The sequence below is a fragment of the Eurosta solidaginis genome, chromosome 4 (assembly GCF_040869045.1).
Source record: "Eurosta solidaginis isolate ZX-2024a chromosome 4, ASM4086904v1, whole genome shotgun sequence".
NCBI classification, from domain to species: domain Eukaryota; kingdom Metazoa; phylum Arthropoda; class Insecta; order Diptera; family Tephritidae; genus Eurosta; species Eurosta solidaginis.
Genome location: NC_090322.1, coordinates 237135434 through 237154988, shown reverse-complemented (window position 1 = coordinate 237154988; position 19555 = coordinate 237135434). Strand labels below are relative to the sequence as shown.

The 19555-nt window shown below is 37.0% G+C and overlaps 1 protein-coding gene across 43 annotated transcripts in view; it reads left to right on the top strand.

Moving 5' to 3' along the window:
- Positions 1–19555, top strand: part of LOC137251101 (uncharacterized) — a 641551-nt gene that overhangs the window by 571328 nt on the left and 50668 nt on the right. For all 43 annotated transcript variants that reach the window (XM_067785126.1, XM_067785125.1, XM_067785121.1 and 40 more), the window contains 4 exons: positions 2171–3529; positions 4655–4867; positions 5610–5808; positions 6324–7051. In XM_067785126.1, coding sequence (XP_067641227.1) covers positions 2171–3529; positions 4655–4867; positions 5610–5808; positions 6324–7051 — 2499 coding nt within the window. The remainder of the gene's footprint in view (positions 1–2170; positions 3530–4654; positions 4868–5609; positions 5809–6323; positions 7052–19555) is intronic.

Sequence of the window (19555 nt, the reverse complement as noted above, 5' to 3'; positions counted from 1 at the left end):
AACCCCATCCCAACAGACATCTGCGTGATGAGCCAACACCGCCCAGGGGCTTAAGGAGTCATCTCTGTAAGCATTATGAGGAAATACGGCACCTGAGAACACAGCCCTATGAAGCCAAAAAATACAAGCAGGTCCTCAGTGAGCTCCGCAAACAGGCGTCGGACATGTATGCCAGGAATTGCCCGGTGAATCCTGTACTCAAAGAACAATACCATAAACTTGCGGAAGAGGAACGCACACTCTCAAGGGAAACGCGAGTCACTCTAGCTCGCCTCTAACACCCCTCTCATTATGCTCCACCCCTGTTGAAACAGCAAGTTTCCTTGGACTCCCGTTAGAGCATTTTGATGACAATTTGTGATCGGTCGCACCTATTGGATGGGGCAAATCACTGCTACAACAACAACAACAATATGGAATGCTATTCTACTATTTTTAGAGAGAGTAGAGAATAATTTCAGGATGATTTCGCCACCACTGTGGAATAATTTTGGAACTGGTGCAGAATCATATCGGCACTTTTTCGTAACCATTACAAGATCATTTCCAGAATATTTCCGGATCATTTCGTAACTAATTTCGAGATTATTTTCCGACCATTTCGGGATCGTTTCGAACATAATTTGACACTATTTCGGAATTATTTTCATGTCTATTTCATAACTCTTTCAGGATAATGTATGTATATTGGAACAATCTTCCTTCATCCCTTTTGTTTTGAGACAATTGAAAAATCATCAAATATATCAATCGACCACCCTATCGGAAAGTCAACAAATCACAGTGAATCTGTTTCAGAATACTTTCAGAATTTTTTTCGGGATAATTTCGGAAATGTTTTGACGTTATTTTGGGACTATCTTCTGAGTATTGCGGAACTCTGTTCCGGATATTTTCGGGACCATTTCGGGACTATCTTCGGATTATTATTTCGCTGTCTCGTGGCTGTTTTTGGGATAATTTCGGGAAGATTTAAGGATAGCTCGAATTCAATTTCTGGACCTTCTCTGTACTGTTTGTTTTAAAGATAGTTTCATGTCATATTCAAAATAACTTCAGGATGACATAGTACTGGAATTGTTGTAAATATCATAGCGTAACTGTTTTGGTATTATTTGTAAATGTTTTTCAAATTTATTTCTGAATAATTTTGGAAATTATTTTGCAACTTTCTTCGCATATTTTTATAACCATATCCGGAACATTTCGGGGCTGTTTTGTCATCATTTTGGGATCATTTCGGGAATGGTATAGGTATTGTGGCGAATGTTAGCATCACTATGTTGTTAGTAAATAAAGCCACAATAACAATAAAGCAAGCTGCCACTCTTGTGTAAATGAACATATCAAGCAATATTCACACACATACATATAAGGCAACGAAGAGATACTCACAAACATATGTAATCATCACCCGAAGTAGTTACTTACACATACACCCGCATATGGCTACAAGATAAACATAAACTACAAATATACATGTTTATAGATGGTAACCAAGCAGACGATGCAAAAGTTCTAGAAGGCGAATCGTCTAAACCTTAGGATAAATATGCGAACAAAGCAACGGAGAGTATATAAAAGCAGCGCAAGCTGAGTAATCAGTTTGAATTTGATTAATTGTGAAGTACGCGATATTGAAGTGTAATTGTACTACTCCCAAAGTAATCTAAATAAAGATCAGTTTGCACTACTGAATATTGTAGTGATTTGTTCAACAGTTGAGCCATTCCAACGTTAGCAGAAGGTGAATAATAAGCGGAATTTCCCAAAATTCGTTACAGTATTATATCGCGGCTATATAGAGATGAGTCTATTCGACTTGCATATATAATATTTGGTTATCGATCGAGATTTAAGTAATTTTGAATTTTTGTTTAACGAAATTTTATGTTTAATTTTTCTTATGTAAATGCTAGTATGCTATAAACTCTATGTCTCTCAAATAATTTTTCATTAGAATACTAATCAAAGACATCAATTTCAAGAGAATAATGCTCAGGCTTCGAACATATTTATTTTTCCATGCCTCACTCCTTGCGACCACATTGGCGATTTTTTTTTTAGTTCTTTTTCGCTCTTTATAAATATCAAATAACTGAACGTAGATTTTTTTCACATGGGCAGATTTTTACACTTCAATAACCACATATCCTTCTTCTCCTCACAGACTGCCAGTTGCTGTTGCGTGAAGTAGCCAAGGGCTCACTGGATTACACAGCACTTCCATTGTATAGCATCGATTGTACCATACATTTCCCGCCCTACCGACTTTCTGAGACTGATTCTGCATCATCAGAGCCTGCTGATATTGAGAGAGCAGACGCAAATCCAGCAGCGGGTATACTCATTGAGCTGCAACGTCTCAATGTGCCATGCAACAGTGGCGGGTTCATACGTTTCAACGATCGCGCACGTCTCTGTGGCAAACTTGAAGAGCTGAATGCCGTCGATCGCAGTTATCACTTCGACGTACGTAGTGGCATCACTATACACTTCCACAAAAGTCCGATGTTCAGTCTTAGCTATAAGCTCGTTGACTATTGTTACAATGTGACAACAAGTAATCAAACCGCTGAATATTATATACGTCCAAGCTTGGGACGAGATGCGCTCGAATGCTTTTTTCGTATACATTTGCCGTATGGAAATCATATTAAGCTAACGCTTGTCACCAACAACGATAGCGCTATTTTGCAGCCAAACGATAACGAGCCAAGTGCTTTGAATATCTACAACATACATGGTGTGCCAATTGATACTCAGCCCGTTAATCTTACCACAAGCAGTAGCGGCAATAACAAAAATAGGCGCGCCGAACCACAGACAGCGGCGAGAACCGAAGACGACCTATATATCCCAAGTTCGTACAATCAAAGTCGTGAGCATGTAAATAAACGTTCAACAAGATCTTTGGATGGAGTCTTCCTGCGACTCATGGAGAGTAAAGTGAAGGAATACAATTATGGTGGCACTGCAATGAGTAATGCAATCTCTTACTGTGACGAAGTTGTGATTAAAATCTTCGAAGGCGAAATGACACGTTGGTCTTACTGTGTTAACGATACCAATCGTATGCAAGCTTTCGTTCTAATCTCCGTTGGAAATGTACTAAATGTTCAGATCTACAAATCAAAGCATGGAAATTACAACAACAATGTGGATGGTATAAATTCCGAAACGTACGATAATAGAGGCATTGCCAAACTGCCAACCTTTTATTTGAGCTACGTCGCTCAGCCCATCTCAGATATAGTGTCGAATTGCGATTTTGGTTGGGTTGCAATGTCACAATTTTGTATAACCGCTATCGAGTTGCCGACAACATGGCCGGATGCTGAGGAGCATTGTGTAAATTTGGGTGGTCACTTAGCTTCCATTCGTAATGAGCAACAACAGCAAATGATCAATGAGGTTTTGCTTCACAGTCCCGGCTATGGTGATCGGAATGCTTATTGGGTCGGCGGCTCGGATAGCAGTTATGAGGGTGATTTTCGCTGGAGCGATGGATTGCTATTTCAATATACAAGTAAGTACATGTTGAGATTTAAAACATAAACCCAGTTCGGTCTAAAATACTATAAAAATTCGTACTAGAAGAATCGCTGTATAGCGTATATTGAATCACGTATATGGCAAGGTTGACCTAGGGTAACTTTTTCCTAGATCCGGGTAATGTGAGGTGAAGATTTTGTCTTTACTAGAGTTTTGGACCTAAGAAAGATAAGGCATATGAACAATTTTTTTGCTACGACCAGGTAAGAAGCTAGCGATCAGTGTTGCCTTTACTACCGAACCTGCTTTCTTTAATCAACCATGCAATATTTGGCTTTACTATCCTACTGACTAACGGACAGAGAGAAGTCAGACTATGCATTTGCCTCGCCTTCGCAAGCATCGTCAAAAAAAAGTGACCTCAAGTGGGCTTCGGGGAGAGAGTTTCAAATTCATCATCAGCAACACAGGTTACTGTGTCCCGATACTGCCTAATTTTCTGCCTTTACCACTTACATACCTACGAGGGAGAAGGGAGAAAAGAGGTTTATGCAGACCACCACATTCGATTGTGGCAGTAAGAGTTTCTCAATTCCAAATGAAGTCTGTGCAGTTATGCCAGAAGCACCTTGTAACCACTTAGCTGACACGATCACATGTCATACGCAATGCACTTCTGATCAGTTTTTAGAAGAAAGCATCGGTCAAATTATTAGAGTTCACTTAGGCTTATCTTTATATGATGATTAAAGTGATAACAGGGCACTGCCGTTAGATGAAAGGGAGATGACTAGAAGGAATCTTATACTTACTTGATGCTCAAATTTTCAACTTTTGTAGGATAAGCGCGAAAAAAGCCATTCTGAATTAATTCGAGCCTCTCCCAGATTTATTCAATTTAGAAGTCTGCATCAACCGGACCAATACCGTTGCAATGCTTCATGGTAAAGTCTGTAACCCTTATCTGAGGTAAATGCTGCTCAAACTAGCCTAACATAACTTCGGCTTTGATATAGAAAAATAACTCAATCACCATTAATGGTTTGGGTGTCTCATCAGAGGCTCTACCTCCAAACGACCTGAAACCATACTACTGAAAACTTAGATTATTCACGTGTTGGTAATTAATAACTATTATTTTTTCTTCTTACAAAATTAGACTGGTTTCCTGGCTGGACTGAACACAGTCACTACAATAAACAACCCAACGATGATGGACTTAGCAGCCAAGATTGTATAGAGCTGCGACGTTTCTTTCGCACACCACCGGGCATACAAACAAACCGAAGTCCCTTAACGAGCACATTTATGTGGAACGATCGGGATTGTAGTGCAAAAAACTTTATGATATGTGAGCGGGCGATGAGTGATGGTAAGTTTATTGAAGAGAATTTGGGTAAGATTCACTTCCTAATTTACTTAGTTAGGTCTTAAAACAACTTTTCCAACATATTTTTTAAATTAAGATCTATGAAACAACGTGATAGTTATCAGCTGACCCACTTAATAAGAACCTGCGCATTAACGTCATATTATCAAATTTACTTGCGAACTATAAACCAATAACAATAGCGTGACAGAGAAAACTGAGAAAGGGTAAAACATTGTCTGTCTATTGACAGAGAGAATCCAACGTACGTATTTCCGATTGCTTTTAAGTCAGTAGTCAGCAAAATTTTAGCTGAGGCTGTATTGGTAAGAAAAAATTATCCTAACTAGTGGTAATGGCTTAGTCGTTGATTAACGGGCAACGAGGCAAGACCCTCTCTGACCGTGACGCACCATTACTACAATATCTATGTTTAGGTCTTTCGTTATTTAGAATAGTTTATATTGTATGGTTTATAGTATGCGTATGTGTGATTGATTCTCTCTATTAGCAGCATTTTTTTATTGTCTCTCTCGATCCATGTTTATGTCTTTCGTTATTTAGAATAGTTTATATTGTGTGGTTTATAGTATGCGTATATGTGATTGATTCTCTCTATTAGCAGCGTTTTTTTATTGTCTCTCTCGAATGTGTGATTAGTTTATATAGGACATAAGAATTTGATATGGCGTAGATGCGCAGATCTGCGCGTTAGTTCTTTTCATGCTCTCATCTTTCTCCGCAGATTCTTTGCGACGTAGTTGGGTAAACGATTGCAATAAGACTGTATCACTAACAAAAGAACATCCACGCGCGTCCATATGGAGCCCATCATTTCCGCGCCAATATCCAGATAATGCTAATTGTTTTACAACAATAACAGCACCAACGGGTTATCGGGTAGTCATCGAATTTGAAGAACTTGTGATAGAGAATGAAGCGGGGTAAGTTCTCATATAAATAAACTCGGTTTAAGGAAAGTACAATGACTTAAGGGCCAATTAATGGTGACTTATACATACCAGATCAAACAGTTGATTGAACCAACCTTATGGAAATCAATGTAATCGATTAACTGTGCCATACCATAACGCTAAAGCCATAACCATACCATAGCCAACCAATTGGTTTTTGGTTTCTCGCCATATCCATAACCTAAAAATATTTGAGTTGGTGAATTTAATAACTTTTTGTAGATTTTATTCATTGTTTTGAATACGTCATGACTAAGAGGCTTATTTTTTTGTGGAATATGTTTGTAATTTTTTGCGTTTTTTTTCATTTTATTTTTAGGTTAAGACATCATTAATCGATGACATTGGAGATGGTTATGGATATGGGTATGATTACGACTATGGCGTTAGGATTAAGGATGTTTAATTGGCCCTTTATACTGCCCTCTATTTACTTCTACGTTCTCTCTACGTAACTAACTCTCTCTTTCCCTCACACTCTTTAGTTGTAGCTATGATTATTTGGAAATTACCGAACCAACGCACTATGATAATTATAAAACTATCAAATCTTCCAAACAAAATAAAAATATATTAAATATTAATAATAGTAATTATAAAAGTAATTTAAATTTAAATAATAATAAAATCTTTCGAAAGCGAAGTTCTTATGAAAAACCTAGCCTTAGTTCATCGTATACTATGCCTACATCTACATCTAGTAATTCTAATATCGACGCTTATTCTAATACTTACACTCATAATAATAATAATAATAATTATGCTAATGCTGTAACGAATGCTGTAAATAATATAGAAACGAATGTAAATACGAATGCGAATGAGAATATAAATTCGAAAACCAACTCAAACAACTACGACACCAACTATTTATATTCGAATAATTATAACAACTACAATCTAGCGCAAACAAATTATCAAAAATTATTACAAATCTTTTCGAATCTCTATCGACCGCACACGAATTACTTAATACAGACACCCGATTATCCGCATGGCAATCCCAACTATCTAACAAATAATCATCACAATCTTATGCATCCCGACGGTAATATCGAAACGAGGGGGCTACCGAAACGTTTATGTGGCGATTGGAGTTCTAAACTGAAATTGTTACGTCACGTTTCATCGGGTTCTTATTTGGGTTTACATTTCGTATCCGATTATTCACATCACTTTGGCGGTTACAAAGCGAAAACTTACATGGAGAATAGTGAGTATTTGTTTAGTTTTATGCAAATAATTTACTAATAACATAACCATACGTTAATACATACATAATCGTAATTTGATGTAATTCATAAGGCACCTCATATACATACATACGTTAAAAGCATATTCAATTCATGTGTGGTATTCATGGTTGTGGAACTTTTTGCATTACAATATTCCAAGATAAAAATATCGATAATTTTGTTAGAAATGTTCGTGTTTGTTGTTATTGTTTTCCACTTGCTCTTATATCACGCCTGAAACTTTTCATATAACCCAAAGAAGCGGGCTCGATCTGTTTACGCTCGTGATGTTCAACTGAAATAGTATGGATAAGACCCCGTGCCCTAATCTACAATAAATCCACAATAGATAATATGTCCCATCTCTAGGATCTGGATTATTAGCAGTAAAATTGTCACGTTTCCTTTTTATTTCGTGCTTTCATCTAGAGATGACGCCCTAGAGATGGTTCAGTCTCAAGGAAAAATGCGGCATGTCTAAAATTTGTTCATAATTACCGATTATTGAAGGTAGAAATTTATTTGGAAAATTTAGCTGTTTAATTAGTGATTGGCAGTGAAATATGTTAACTAGGTCTTAGTAAAAGTTTCACCTTTGATAGCTCGGGTACCAAAAAAGTTTGGATCTACTTTGAATCAGTTGATGACGTATACATATTAAAAAAAAATCGATCCAGTGGTGAGACCGTCATAGAAATTTCTTACACTTATGTACAACCATGCATATATCAGATTTTTCCCAACATAACCTATTAGAGGCTTGATTTTAAAGAAAATTTAGCTTAAGATGTAATTGTAAATTGAAGATTTTCCCGAAAACATTAACTGAATGATCCGGTATTATTTCCGTAATGAACCCGAAATAATTACTACTTGAAAAAAAGAAATAACTCGAATAGATACAGTGCAGTCTCGAAACGTTCATGAAAATACTTCTTAAGAATCCGGAAAAGTTTATAGTCACGAAAGCTATCTCGGAATTGTTCCGAAAGTATTCCTGAATTTTTCCATAAACTATACCTCACCTATAGCAAATATAGCATCATGGTTCAGCAGTTACTTTAAAGAACTCAAGAGTTTCGATAACTTTTCTATAAAAAACTCTCTTGAACTAATCGAAAAGGTCAAAAATATGCAGATAAATCCGAATGAATGCTTTACTTCCTTTGACATAACTTCGTATTTTTCTAAAGTACCGAAAAATCGTGCTTTGGATGCCTTGAAAGTTTGGTCAAACCGTTCATCGCCAACGCTTTATTTCATTTAACCTCTGCGTGTATAAACCTATCATTTTTCCAGTTTAGAGGAGTTTTCTACGAACAAACAGAGGGCCTACCAATGGGTTTAAGCATAAGTCCGTTTCTATGCAATTTGTTCATGAACAGTTTTGAAGAACAACTTGTTCAAAGCTCTCTATTCGATACCGTTTTTGGACCTAAAAATAAAACGCGATATCGATGGAAATATCGAATTCGATATATATCGGAATCCCACCTCGACTGATCGATTTATTCCGATTGAGTGCAATCACCACCTTTCCCACAAATTAGCCGCTTTCAATTCCATGGCTCACCAGCTAGTAAATGTGCCGCTCAGTGATTCGGCATACAAAAAAGAAAAGGAAAAAATCGTGAGCATCGCGAAAACATATGGTTATACCTCCAGCATTATATTGCAAATAATTAAAAAACACCACAACAAAAAGGAACGAAGGGAGGGTAGTTCATTTTTTGACACAGTGGGCGTGGATGATAAGAAGACTTGGTGTAGCACGACTTATGATCTAAACAGCTTTAATGACTTACAAAAACTTTATAGGAAAGTAAATGTAATGTTGGCCCCAAAAACAACAACAAAGTTAAAAACACTATTGAAAACAAGGAAGGACAGATGTGAAAATTTGGACAAGCCGGGCGTGTATTCAATAACGTGCTCGCAGAAAAACGACGATGGGAATATATGCGGCGCTAAATACATTGGTCAGTCGTCTCGCACTGTACGAATTCGGTTAAATGAGCATTTAAAATATATAAGGAATATTGACCCGAGAAGTGGAATCGCTGAACATGCTTTATCGAATAGGCACCGAATAAGCGAAGACGATTGCCAATTAATAAAAGCAGAAACAAATAATAGCAGATTAAATATACTAGAATATTTACATATATATGTAAACAAAAGTGACTCGGTAAATCGTGATACAGGCCCAGTGTATTCGCATCTATTCGCAGCTCTTCAGTAATGTTTGATGGTTCCGTTTATTGTTATGCATACAGACATATATAATTACTTTGTTTTTTGTTCTTGTAACTCTCTTTAACTTGTTACATTGTATTAGCTTTTTCTAAATTCGTTTGTTTGATTTAGTTAGGCTTGCTTTGTTTATTTTTATTTTGTTTTGTTTTGTTGATCGTAGCAACTGATGAAGACACTACGTACATATGTGTCGAAACAATTGTTTTGCTTTTGAATTTTTAATTTAATAAAGACAAAAACAATAAATATATTGTTTAAACGACTTTAAGGTGTATCAATTTTATATTGTCGTATCCTGTTATAGTCCCATAATGATCTCGAAATAGTCCAGAAATGATTCGAAACAATTGCACAAAATTATTCCGAATTGATTTCCAAACAATCTAAATTACCTCAAAAACATTTCTGAATTTATCTAATCTCGATATATATGGAAATGATTCGAAATAATTGCACAAAATTATTCCCAAATTGATTTCTAAATAAAAACAAGCGACTAAATGACCCCAAAAACATTTCCAAAATCATCTTCTCCCGATATATAAAGTTAAATAATTCCCTAATGATACCGAAAACAATATCTTACTGATTCGAAATAGTCACTAAATGGTTAAAAAAAACAGGTCGAGTAGATCCAGTGATAATCTCGAAGGGATCATTAAACTGAATAGACAAAAATCACGGAATGATATCGAAAGTATTCCCGAGATGATCCTAAAAGCATTGACGACATTGTTCCAACTATACTGATATAGTTTTATCATGATCCCGAAACAGTCCAGAAATGTTCTGCAACAATTCCAGGTTGTACAGAAATAGTCCCGTAATAACAAAAACATTATACCGAATTGGCTGCGCTAGCCATTTTTCACAAATATTCTTGAACGATTGAAAAAATTAAAAGTATTCGTGTACAGAGGCCTAGCTCACCTTTTTCGGAAAAATCTAGCCAATAGATCTCTGCAAAACGCACAAGGTGAACTTCGTGACATCAGAATAATGACAGACAATATCCTTCCGGGGGCTGTCTCTTAAAATATCTGTTAGTATTGGTACCTGCTCCGACGGTTTTCGTTGGTGAACTTGTTAGTAGACTGATGAGGTATAAGACTATAGCCATAATCTAGTCACAAATTCAATATTCGCCATATCCGCCCTTACTGGTGACTGGAGATATGTTCCAAAAAGGAGTAGCATTTTCCATGAGAAGGACCTCTGTATCTTGACTACCCGCTTGTAAAATCTCAAAGTCAAATTCCAACTTTAATTTTTAACTTAAGAAACAAAATTTAAGTTTTACCTTCCGGTTCTGACTAAAATAAATCAAGTCAAATATCAAATAAAAATCGAATTTAGAATGATGTTTTGAACACTTTAAACATGTCGAATTTCGACTCTTAACTTTGACTTAGAACACAAAATCAAATTTTAAATTTTAAGTTTAATTTTTCACAATTTTTGTTGTTATATCGGCCTACTGATTTTAAGATCGCGTGTGCGAATCGAGCTCAAGGCCTAACCCGCGATTTTAATTTTTCACCGTAAAAATCCTAGTCAAAATGTTTCTCTAAATTTTGAGGAAAATAGAACATTTGTCAGATTTTGACTTTTAATTTTGATAAAAAAAAAAACACAATGTTAAAATAAATGAATTCGATTTAAACTTACTTGACTGAAAAAATAAAAGTCACTCTGTAATAGTTAATTTCCACTTTTATGATAAAAGTTATAGCCATAAGCTAAGAATTGTCAGAGTCATAATTAGTTCACCCCTAGCTTAGGTTAGATTAAGAGCCCGTACGTCGAGAGTTTCCACAATTCTCTCGGAAACATTTTTGTTCATTGTAAGTGCCTCAAGATGTGCCGGGTAACAGCACATGCCTCCAACCAGATGACCTCCAAAGTGATTTCTGAAGAACTTAAGTAAGAGTGAAAGATCCTTCGCAACCTCTTCCAGACAGTCGAAACACCGTGCGCTGAGAAATCTGAGTCTTCTTGTTTGCAGTCCTGAATATTGGCAGGAAAAGTGAAGAATCGACTTCCCCTCCACCTCATCCAAATGGCTTCTGTAGAAGGAGCTTTTGGTATGACACGCGTAAGTGCCTTCACTGCAGATTTGTTAAGTTTGAGAAGGAAGCTCGACACCTTCATTGGTGGCCTGGCTGTCGACAAAGATTGCTGCATTGATGTCTGACACCGTACTATCGTCGAGCAGTGTGGCTGCTCTCTCTATGGCATAGGCGAGAGTGCATAAGTCAGGAATTCGGTATGATTTATTTACTTGCAGATTCTTTGAGTACATTCCAGCTCCAGTTCCTTTTTCCATGTAAGAGCCGTCTTTGTAGATTGTAATGCCTCTTCCACTGTCTAGGCCTTCCTTCCTTGAAAGATATCTGGATTCTCTTAGTCATAGAGCCCCTCTCGCGGCCAATTCCTGCACGAACACTTGTAGAGGGATAACGTGAAAAATTACGATTAACCCTACCAGAGGTGCTGCTTACTTTGCCTGACATACCGAGGCATGTTAGTTTATGCACCTCAGGAAATCTGTACGATTGATTTACGTGCAGATGATTTGATTGCATAACAGCTACAGTTCCTTTTCCCATTTTAGAGCCGGTTTTGTATATTGTAATTCCCCTTCCACTGCCTAGGCCTGCGTTCCTTGAAGGATATCTGGAGTGTCTTAGTCGTAGAGCGCCTCTTGCGGCCAATCCCTGCATTCAGTGAAAAATTGCGATTAACCCTGCCTGAGGTGCACTGCTTACGTCGCCTGAGATACCCAGGCATATTAGCCTTTGCATCTTCCCATCCCTTTGTTGATTGCTTGGCTAGCGCTTTCCACCAGACAACAGCTCCATACGTTAGTAACGGTCAAATTACTGTGTTGTACAAGCCACGGCTGATATGCGATGATAATCTCCAGTTCCTCCGGAAGCCCTTTTGCAGATGTAGTATGCTGCTTTAATCACACCTCAAGCTTCATTTTCCAGCCTTATTTGGAGTCGATAGTAATGCCAAGATATCTGGCTTCACACGAAATACTTCACCCCTAACGACTATGGATAATTAAACCTTGATAAAAAATATATGTAAATAAAGTGTTAAAAATCGTTCGCTAAAAAGAAAAAAAAATGTTTTTAATACTCGTTGTTTGTGTGTGTGTTTGTGTGTGTTTGTCAGTTACTTAGCAATTATTATAAATAATATAATTTAATACTAGGGCATTCAACTTCGAAGCACAATTCGGGTCATATGCAAAGAAAAAATAATAATGATAGGAACGTTCGTAAGCTCCTCGCGAATTAATATATATTTATATAAAAGTTCTTCCATTTACGAGGTTTACTTTACGAAGTAATTGTGAGTTTGAGTGAAGTTGCCTTAATACAAAATGTTTTTATCACATACTTGAGACCAAGTGAAACCACCAATTTCGAGATTGCGTATAACTTAATTGGATGCCCTGGTACATCATTAGCCGTGTTTTTTAACACGCGCGTATACGTTTCGTTTGCACGTGTTAAAAAACGCCTATCTTCGCTTAGATAATGCTTAGGAGACCCATCTAGCGGCTGTGGTAAAACAACTAGCTACAGCAACAGGGTGTACCGAAAAGCGGAGACGCAACGCTCTGATGGCCATAGGGTATAACATATAGCTGAATCAGTTGCGATGAATTGTGGACACACATATAATACATAGAATTAGTGTACAGGGTGAAACAAAGACACATATTTCAGTTACATCTGAGTATAATGCGTATTGAAATTTAGTAGGACAAAATTTATGCGCAGCAATTTCAGAGGTGTATTTATAGTTTGTCTCTTAGCAGTCAATATAAAGTTTAAGCGTAAACGGATATACGCGTGTTAAAAAACACGGCTAATATTATGAGTTCCTTGCCACTACACATTACATATCTTGAAACTTCGAGACATCCCAGCATCAAAATAAGAACACATTCCTCACCGCTCCGACACATAAGCAGTTTTTCATATAGATGCTTATGCATTATGAGTAGATTGCATGTATTTTTATGGAGAATGGTAGAATGAGCGTCACTGACGCCATCTGATATTAAAAAGTAGCCAACTCCCCAATTTTGTTCCAAGCAAATCATAAGAAGAAGAATTTGACATTTGCTTTGGCTAAGGGTGTTGACACACTTTGCAAGTGAAATTATTTTTCCCACTGGTTGGTAAAATTTCTAACATATTTCACAATTAAAAACTGCAATTTAACAAATGAATAGGACACAAAATATGTTAGCAAGTATTTTTGTTGTATAGGGAGAATGTTTACAACAGTGCTTCGCGAAAATTTGTTTGTGAACGGGCAAGGCGTAATAAACTTCAATTGCCAAGTCTGAAGTTCTTTCATATTTACAAATGCAACATCTTGGTTGATTGTGGTTATGTTATTGGAATGCATAAGCTTGTGTTAGACGGCCCATACATGACACAAAAACCATGTGCAAATATAAAACGACGAAATTTGTGCAAATGAAAATTTTGACATACACGGCTCAAAAACGCTGCGCAATATTCATTTTTCAACTAACACAACAAATGAAATGGTTCTAATTGTATAAAAAATTATGTATTATTGAATTAGTGTGAATTCGTGTTACAAGCTAGAGATGGTCCTTACGCCTTCGATATTAACATTTTTAAGCAATAATTACTGATGTTATATTATCAGAAACCCCAGGTAAACTGTGTAACATTTACCACACACGAAGAAAAAAGCATGCGCAATATTTGCAGACATGCGTAAATATCAAAGTCGTTTTGATTTTAGCGCAGTTCTCTGCGCAAATAGCGCAACCAGTGCACACACCGGGCAAATCCTTGTGCAAATTGGTAATTGGCACAAGGATACTTGAGCCGTGTAATTGGCGTATTAAGCGCATATTTATGAAAAATGTCATTGTGTCACCGCCTTTACATTCTCGCTTCTAAATGCTTAACAAAGAAAGAATTAACCACAACGCTTCGCCTAACTCCTCTTCCACTAATTTTTTTCCTTCCTTTTCGCCTGCTCTCACGCACAAATGCTTACCTACATGCATATAACAGACTTACTTACATGCATCTAACTATCCTCTCACCAAATGCTATCTTCTCACCTCTTTACATATATACTTACTTACATATGTATGTATTATTTAACCTACTATTGTAAAATACAATACTTTTGCTTTCGCCTCGTACATATGTATTGCAACTACTACTACTAAAACTTCGATACTCAAATACTATTGAAACATCCTACCAGGAAGTTATACGTTCCGTGGTAAGTTTTTTTTTCGGTGCCAAACTTTGTGTTTGTGTGTATTGATCGGTCATAGCTTTCAGTGTGCTCAATGCATAACTTGTGGAGAAATGTTATAAATTTTCCTACAGGGTAAACCAACTCCACCTTCGCATGCATACAAACGCAAAGGGGAAACGCTTGGTCTTTGACTATTTTCGTTTTATTTATTTTTTAAGATAGACTCAATGTTTAGCTTTTGAACACGCTTATAAATAAGTCTTGCATGTTTAATGTGTACTTAAGATGGGCTATTTCTCTAGTGGCCTTCTTAAACGTGTTTGCTATCTATTAGGTCAGATTCAGCATTCGGGTCATCATACATTTCTTTGTCTACATTTTGCTCAATCTTTGCCAATTCTGTACGAGAAAACGCAAGACGCTGAATCAGACTTTGTGCTACTTACAGTCCTATTCATTTTGTAAAACTTTAGCTGTAATAAAATGTATTGAAAATATTTTTCGTCATTGATTATCATGGGAGCAATAAAGCAATCCTTACATGGCAACCTAATATAAACGCACGCATGTCATTTTCTGTCCAAAATGTCTCATGCACATACAACTTGTATGAGAGCAACCGAAATTGAATTTGCGGCGTGAAAACCTAACTCGATTTCCCATTTTTGTTCTGCGTGACATTTAGATTTGACGTTTGCATACATGTTTCACATTATCGCAACGCATACTTATTTTCGGTTAGGGCAAGAAATGCCGGTTGTTTGTGTGCGCTAAAAAAACGCAGTGCGGTTTTATTAGGTTGGCATGTTACAGTTACAATTTAGTAATATGGTAAAGTTAAGGACATTTAATTGTTAAACGGGACTGTGGGTAGGCTATGTAGTATTTTTTAATTTGATTTAAATCACAGAACCTCGCTGTTTATAATTTTGCATGTCAATATGTATGGACTTTATATGAGGCACATTATCCTATTGTGACGAATGTTAGCATCACTAAGCTGATACTAAATAAATAGCAGCCCCTTGTGTATACATGTACACATCAATTATCATTTACTTACGTATATAAAAGGCAACGAAGAGATAACTCACACACAGATGTAATCATCAGCCAAGTTTTTACTTTCACATACACACGCATATATGTAGCTCAGTTACCAAGCAGGAGGTACAGCAGTTCTAGAAGGCGAAACGACTAGACTTTAGTAGAAATATGCGAATGAAGCAAAGGAGAGTATAAAAGCAGCGCAAGCTGAGTAATCAGAAATCAGTTTGATTTAAACACGCTGTCAGTTGCGTAGTGAAGTTTAATTGTGAAGTATAATTGTAGTACTCCCAAAGTAGTATAATAAAAACCATTTTGCAATACAGAATATTGGAGTGATTTATGCAACAGTTTATGCAACGATTCGAAGGTTAGCAGAAGGTTTGGAATAAGTGGAATTTCCCTAAATTCGTTACACTATGAATGGATTTCACATCACCGATTTCGATTGTACCCTTCCGAAGAGATTTAATTTTTTTTTTTTTGATTGTCAAACGGAACTTAGAAATTTTTGAAATTTTCGAGATTTGTATTGTAAATTGGTGAAAAATTTTGTACGACTTGGGTTTTTTTTTTTTTGTATCTTTTTTGTATGTTCATCTTAAAAATTCGTAAATTTTAATGGGTTTTAGACGTTCTACACACCTTATTATTGTTGTTTTGTTTTTTTTTTTTTTTTTTGAATTATATATTGATTTTTTGATTATAATAAAAAAAATTAACTGTTGAATTCTTTTCAGTTTTCTCTATAATAAAAAAATGTACAATAATTTAATAAAAAAAAATTATGTTTGAAAAACATCTAAAACTCGTTAAATTTTACAAATTTATATTTTTAATATTTCGAAAAAAATTTTGTAGAACTAAAATTTTAAGTGTTTTTTTTTTCTTTCATAAATAGTTACTTTGAGGTTGGTTGTTAATTTCCTCTTAAAGTTATTATAGATTTTTTTTAAAAATCGAAAGACACCAAAAAAATTAAAATATACATTTTGCATTTTTTAATTTGCAATAAAAATTGGCTATAACTTATGACAGAACAAAATAAAAAAATTTAAAAAAAATTTATTTTAAATGTAAAAAAAATGATAAAAAAATTTTAAGGACTACCTTTATATAAATGGACCAAAAAATAGAAAGCAATTTTTCCTTTAATACAGACATAGTCTTGTTGAATTTTGACTAAAAAACTTTAGCAATAGCTCTTGTAAAAGAAATTTGGGATTTAAAATTATAAAAATCGATTGCAAGATTCCCCTCGTTTTTCAAGGCCACCTACCGGAAAGTTGTTTTCCATAAGTTGTATTGTCACTAGGCCTCTAACTAAGCGCCAAGTTTCAAGTCTCTAGGTAACAGGGAAGTTAGCTAAAAATGCATTAAAAGATTCCCAAATCCAATTTTTTTGATCATATATTGCATTGCCACCGTGTTCTGACTCACGGCCCAATTTTCAGGTATCTAGCTCACCAGGCCAATAAATGCTACTTTGGACTAGGTAGGCAATTGAAAAGTAAAGTCCTCTCTCGGCGAACGAAAATCATACACTTATCGTACCCGTCCTGCTATATGGGGCAGAAGCATGGACCATGACAACAGCAGATGAAGCGGCTTTGGGAGTGTTCGAGAGAAAAGTTCTTCGAAAGATTTATGGACCTCTACGCGTTGGCGATGGCGAGTACCGAAGAAGATTTAATGATGAGCTGTACGAGCTATACGCAGACATCAACATAGTCCAGCGAATTAAAACGCAGCAGCTGCGCTGGCTAGGCCATGTTATGCGAATGATAGATGATGATCCGGCCAATGGAAGCAGAGGTAGAGGGCGGCCCCCACTCCTTTGGAAGGACCAGGTGGAAAACGATTTAAACTCCCTTGGTGTGACCAATTGGCGCCGGTTGGCGGAGCGAAGGAGCGACTGGCGCGCCTTGTTGGACGGCCATAACCGTTTAGACGGTTAAGCGCCAATTAAGTAAGTAAGTAAGCTCACCAGGAAGTTACTTAAAAATCGATCGCAAAATTCCCTGCGTTTTTTCAGGGATTTTCGTTTATCTCGGGGGGAGTTTTTAAAGGATTTGCAGTTATCTTGACTAGCGCGTCACCTGGCGGAACTTTGTTTTCTATAAGTTGTATTGTCACCAGGCCTCTAACTAAGTGCCAAGTTTCAAGTCTCTAGGTAACCGGGAAGTTAGTTAAATATGGATTGAAAGCAGGGGCGGTGCGAAAGTTCCGTTCGTGGGGGATATCGCCATAAAGGTGGACCAGGAGTGACCCTAGAATGCGTTTGTATGATATGGGTATCAAATGAAAGGTGTTAATGAGTATTTTAAAAGGGAGTGAGTGGACCATAGTTCTATAGGTGGACGCCATTTCGGGATATCGCCATAAAGGTGGACCAGGGGTGACTCTAGGATGCGTTTATACGATATGGATATCAAATGAGTATTTTAAAAGGGGGTGGAACTTAGTTCTATAGGAGGGCGCCTTTTCGAGATATCGCCATAAAGGTGAACCAGGGGCGACTCTAGGATGCGTTTGTACGATATGGGTATCAAATTAAAGGTGTTAATGAGTATTTTAAAAGGGAGTGGGCCTTAGTTCTATAGGTGGACGCCATTTGGGGATATCGCCATAAAGGTAGCCAGGGGTGACTCTAGAATGCGTCTGTACGATATGGGTATCAAATGAAAGGTGTTAATGAGTATTTTAAAAGGGAGTGAGTGGGCCATAGTTCTATAGGTGGACGCCATTTCAGGATATCGCCATAAAGGTGGACCAGGGGTGACTCTAGGATGCGTTTATACGATATGGGTATCAAATGAAAGGTGTTAATGAGTATTTTAAAAGGAAGTGGGACTTAGTTTTATAGGTGGAGGCCATTTCGGGATATCGTTATAAAGGTGGACCAGGGGTGGCTCCAGAATTCGTTTGTACGATATGGGTATCAAATGCAAGGTGTTAATGATTATTTTAAAAGGGAGTGAGTTGGCCATAGTTCTATAGGTGGACGCCATTTCGGGATATCGCCATAAAGGTGGACCAGGGGTGACTCTAGGATGCGTTTGTACGATATGGGTATCATATGAAAGGTGTTAATGAGTATTTTAAAAAGGAGTGGGACTTAGTTCTATAGGAGGGCGCCTTTTCGAGATATCGCCATAAAGGTGAACCAGGGGTGACTCTAGAATGCGTTTGTACGATATGGGTATCAAATGAAAGGTGTTAATGAGTATTTTAAAAAGGAGTGGGCCTTAGTTTTATAGGTGGACGCCATTTCGGGATATCGCCATAAAAGTGGACCAGGGGTGACTCTATGATGCGTTTTTACGATATGGGTATCAAATGAAAGGTGTTAATGAGTATTTTAAAAGGGAGTGGGACTTAATTCTATAGGAGGGCGGCTTTTCGAGATATCGCCATAAAGGTGGGCCGGGGGTGACTCTGGAATGCGTTTGTACGATATGGGTATAAAATGAAAGGTGTTAATGAGTATTTAAAAAGGGAATGGGACTTAGGTCTATAGGTGGGCGACATTTCGGGATATCGCCATAAAGGTGGACCAGGAGTGACTCTAGAATGCGTTTGTACGATATGGGTATCAAATGAAAGGTGTTAATGGGTATTTTAAAAGGGAGTGGGTGGGCCACAGTTCTGTAGGTGGACGCCATTTCGGGATATCGCCATAAAGGTGGACCAGGGGTGACTCTAGAATGCGTTTGTACGATATGGGTATAAAATGAAAGGTGTTAATGAGTATTTAAAAAGGGAATGGGACTTAGGTCTATAGGTGGGCGACATTTCGGGATATCGCCATAAAGGTGGACCAGGAGTGACTCTAGAATGCGTTTGTATGATATGGGTATCAAATGAAAGGTGTTAATGAGTATTTTAAAAGGGAGTGGGTG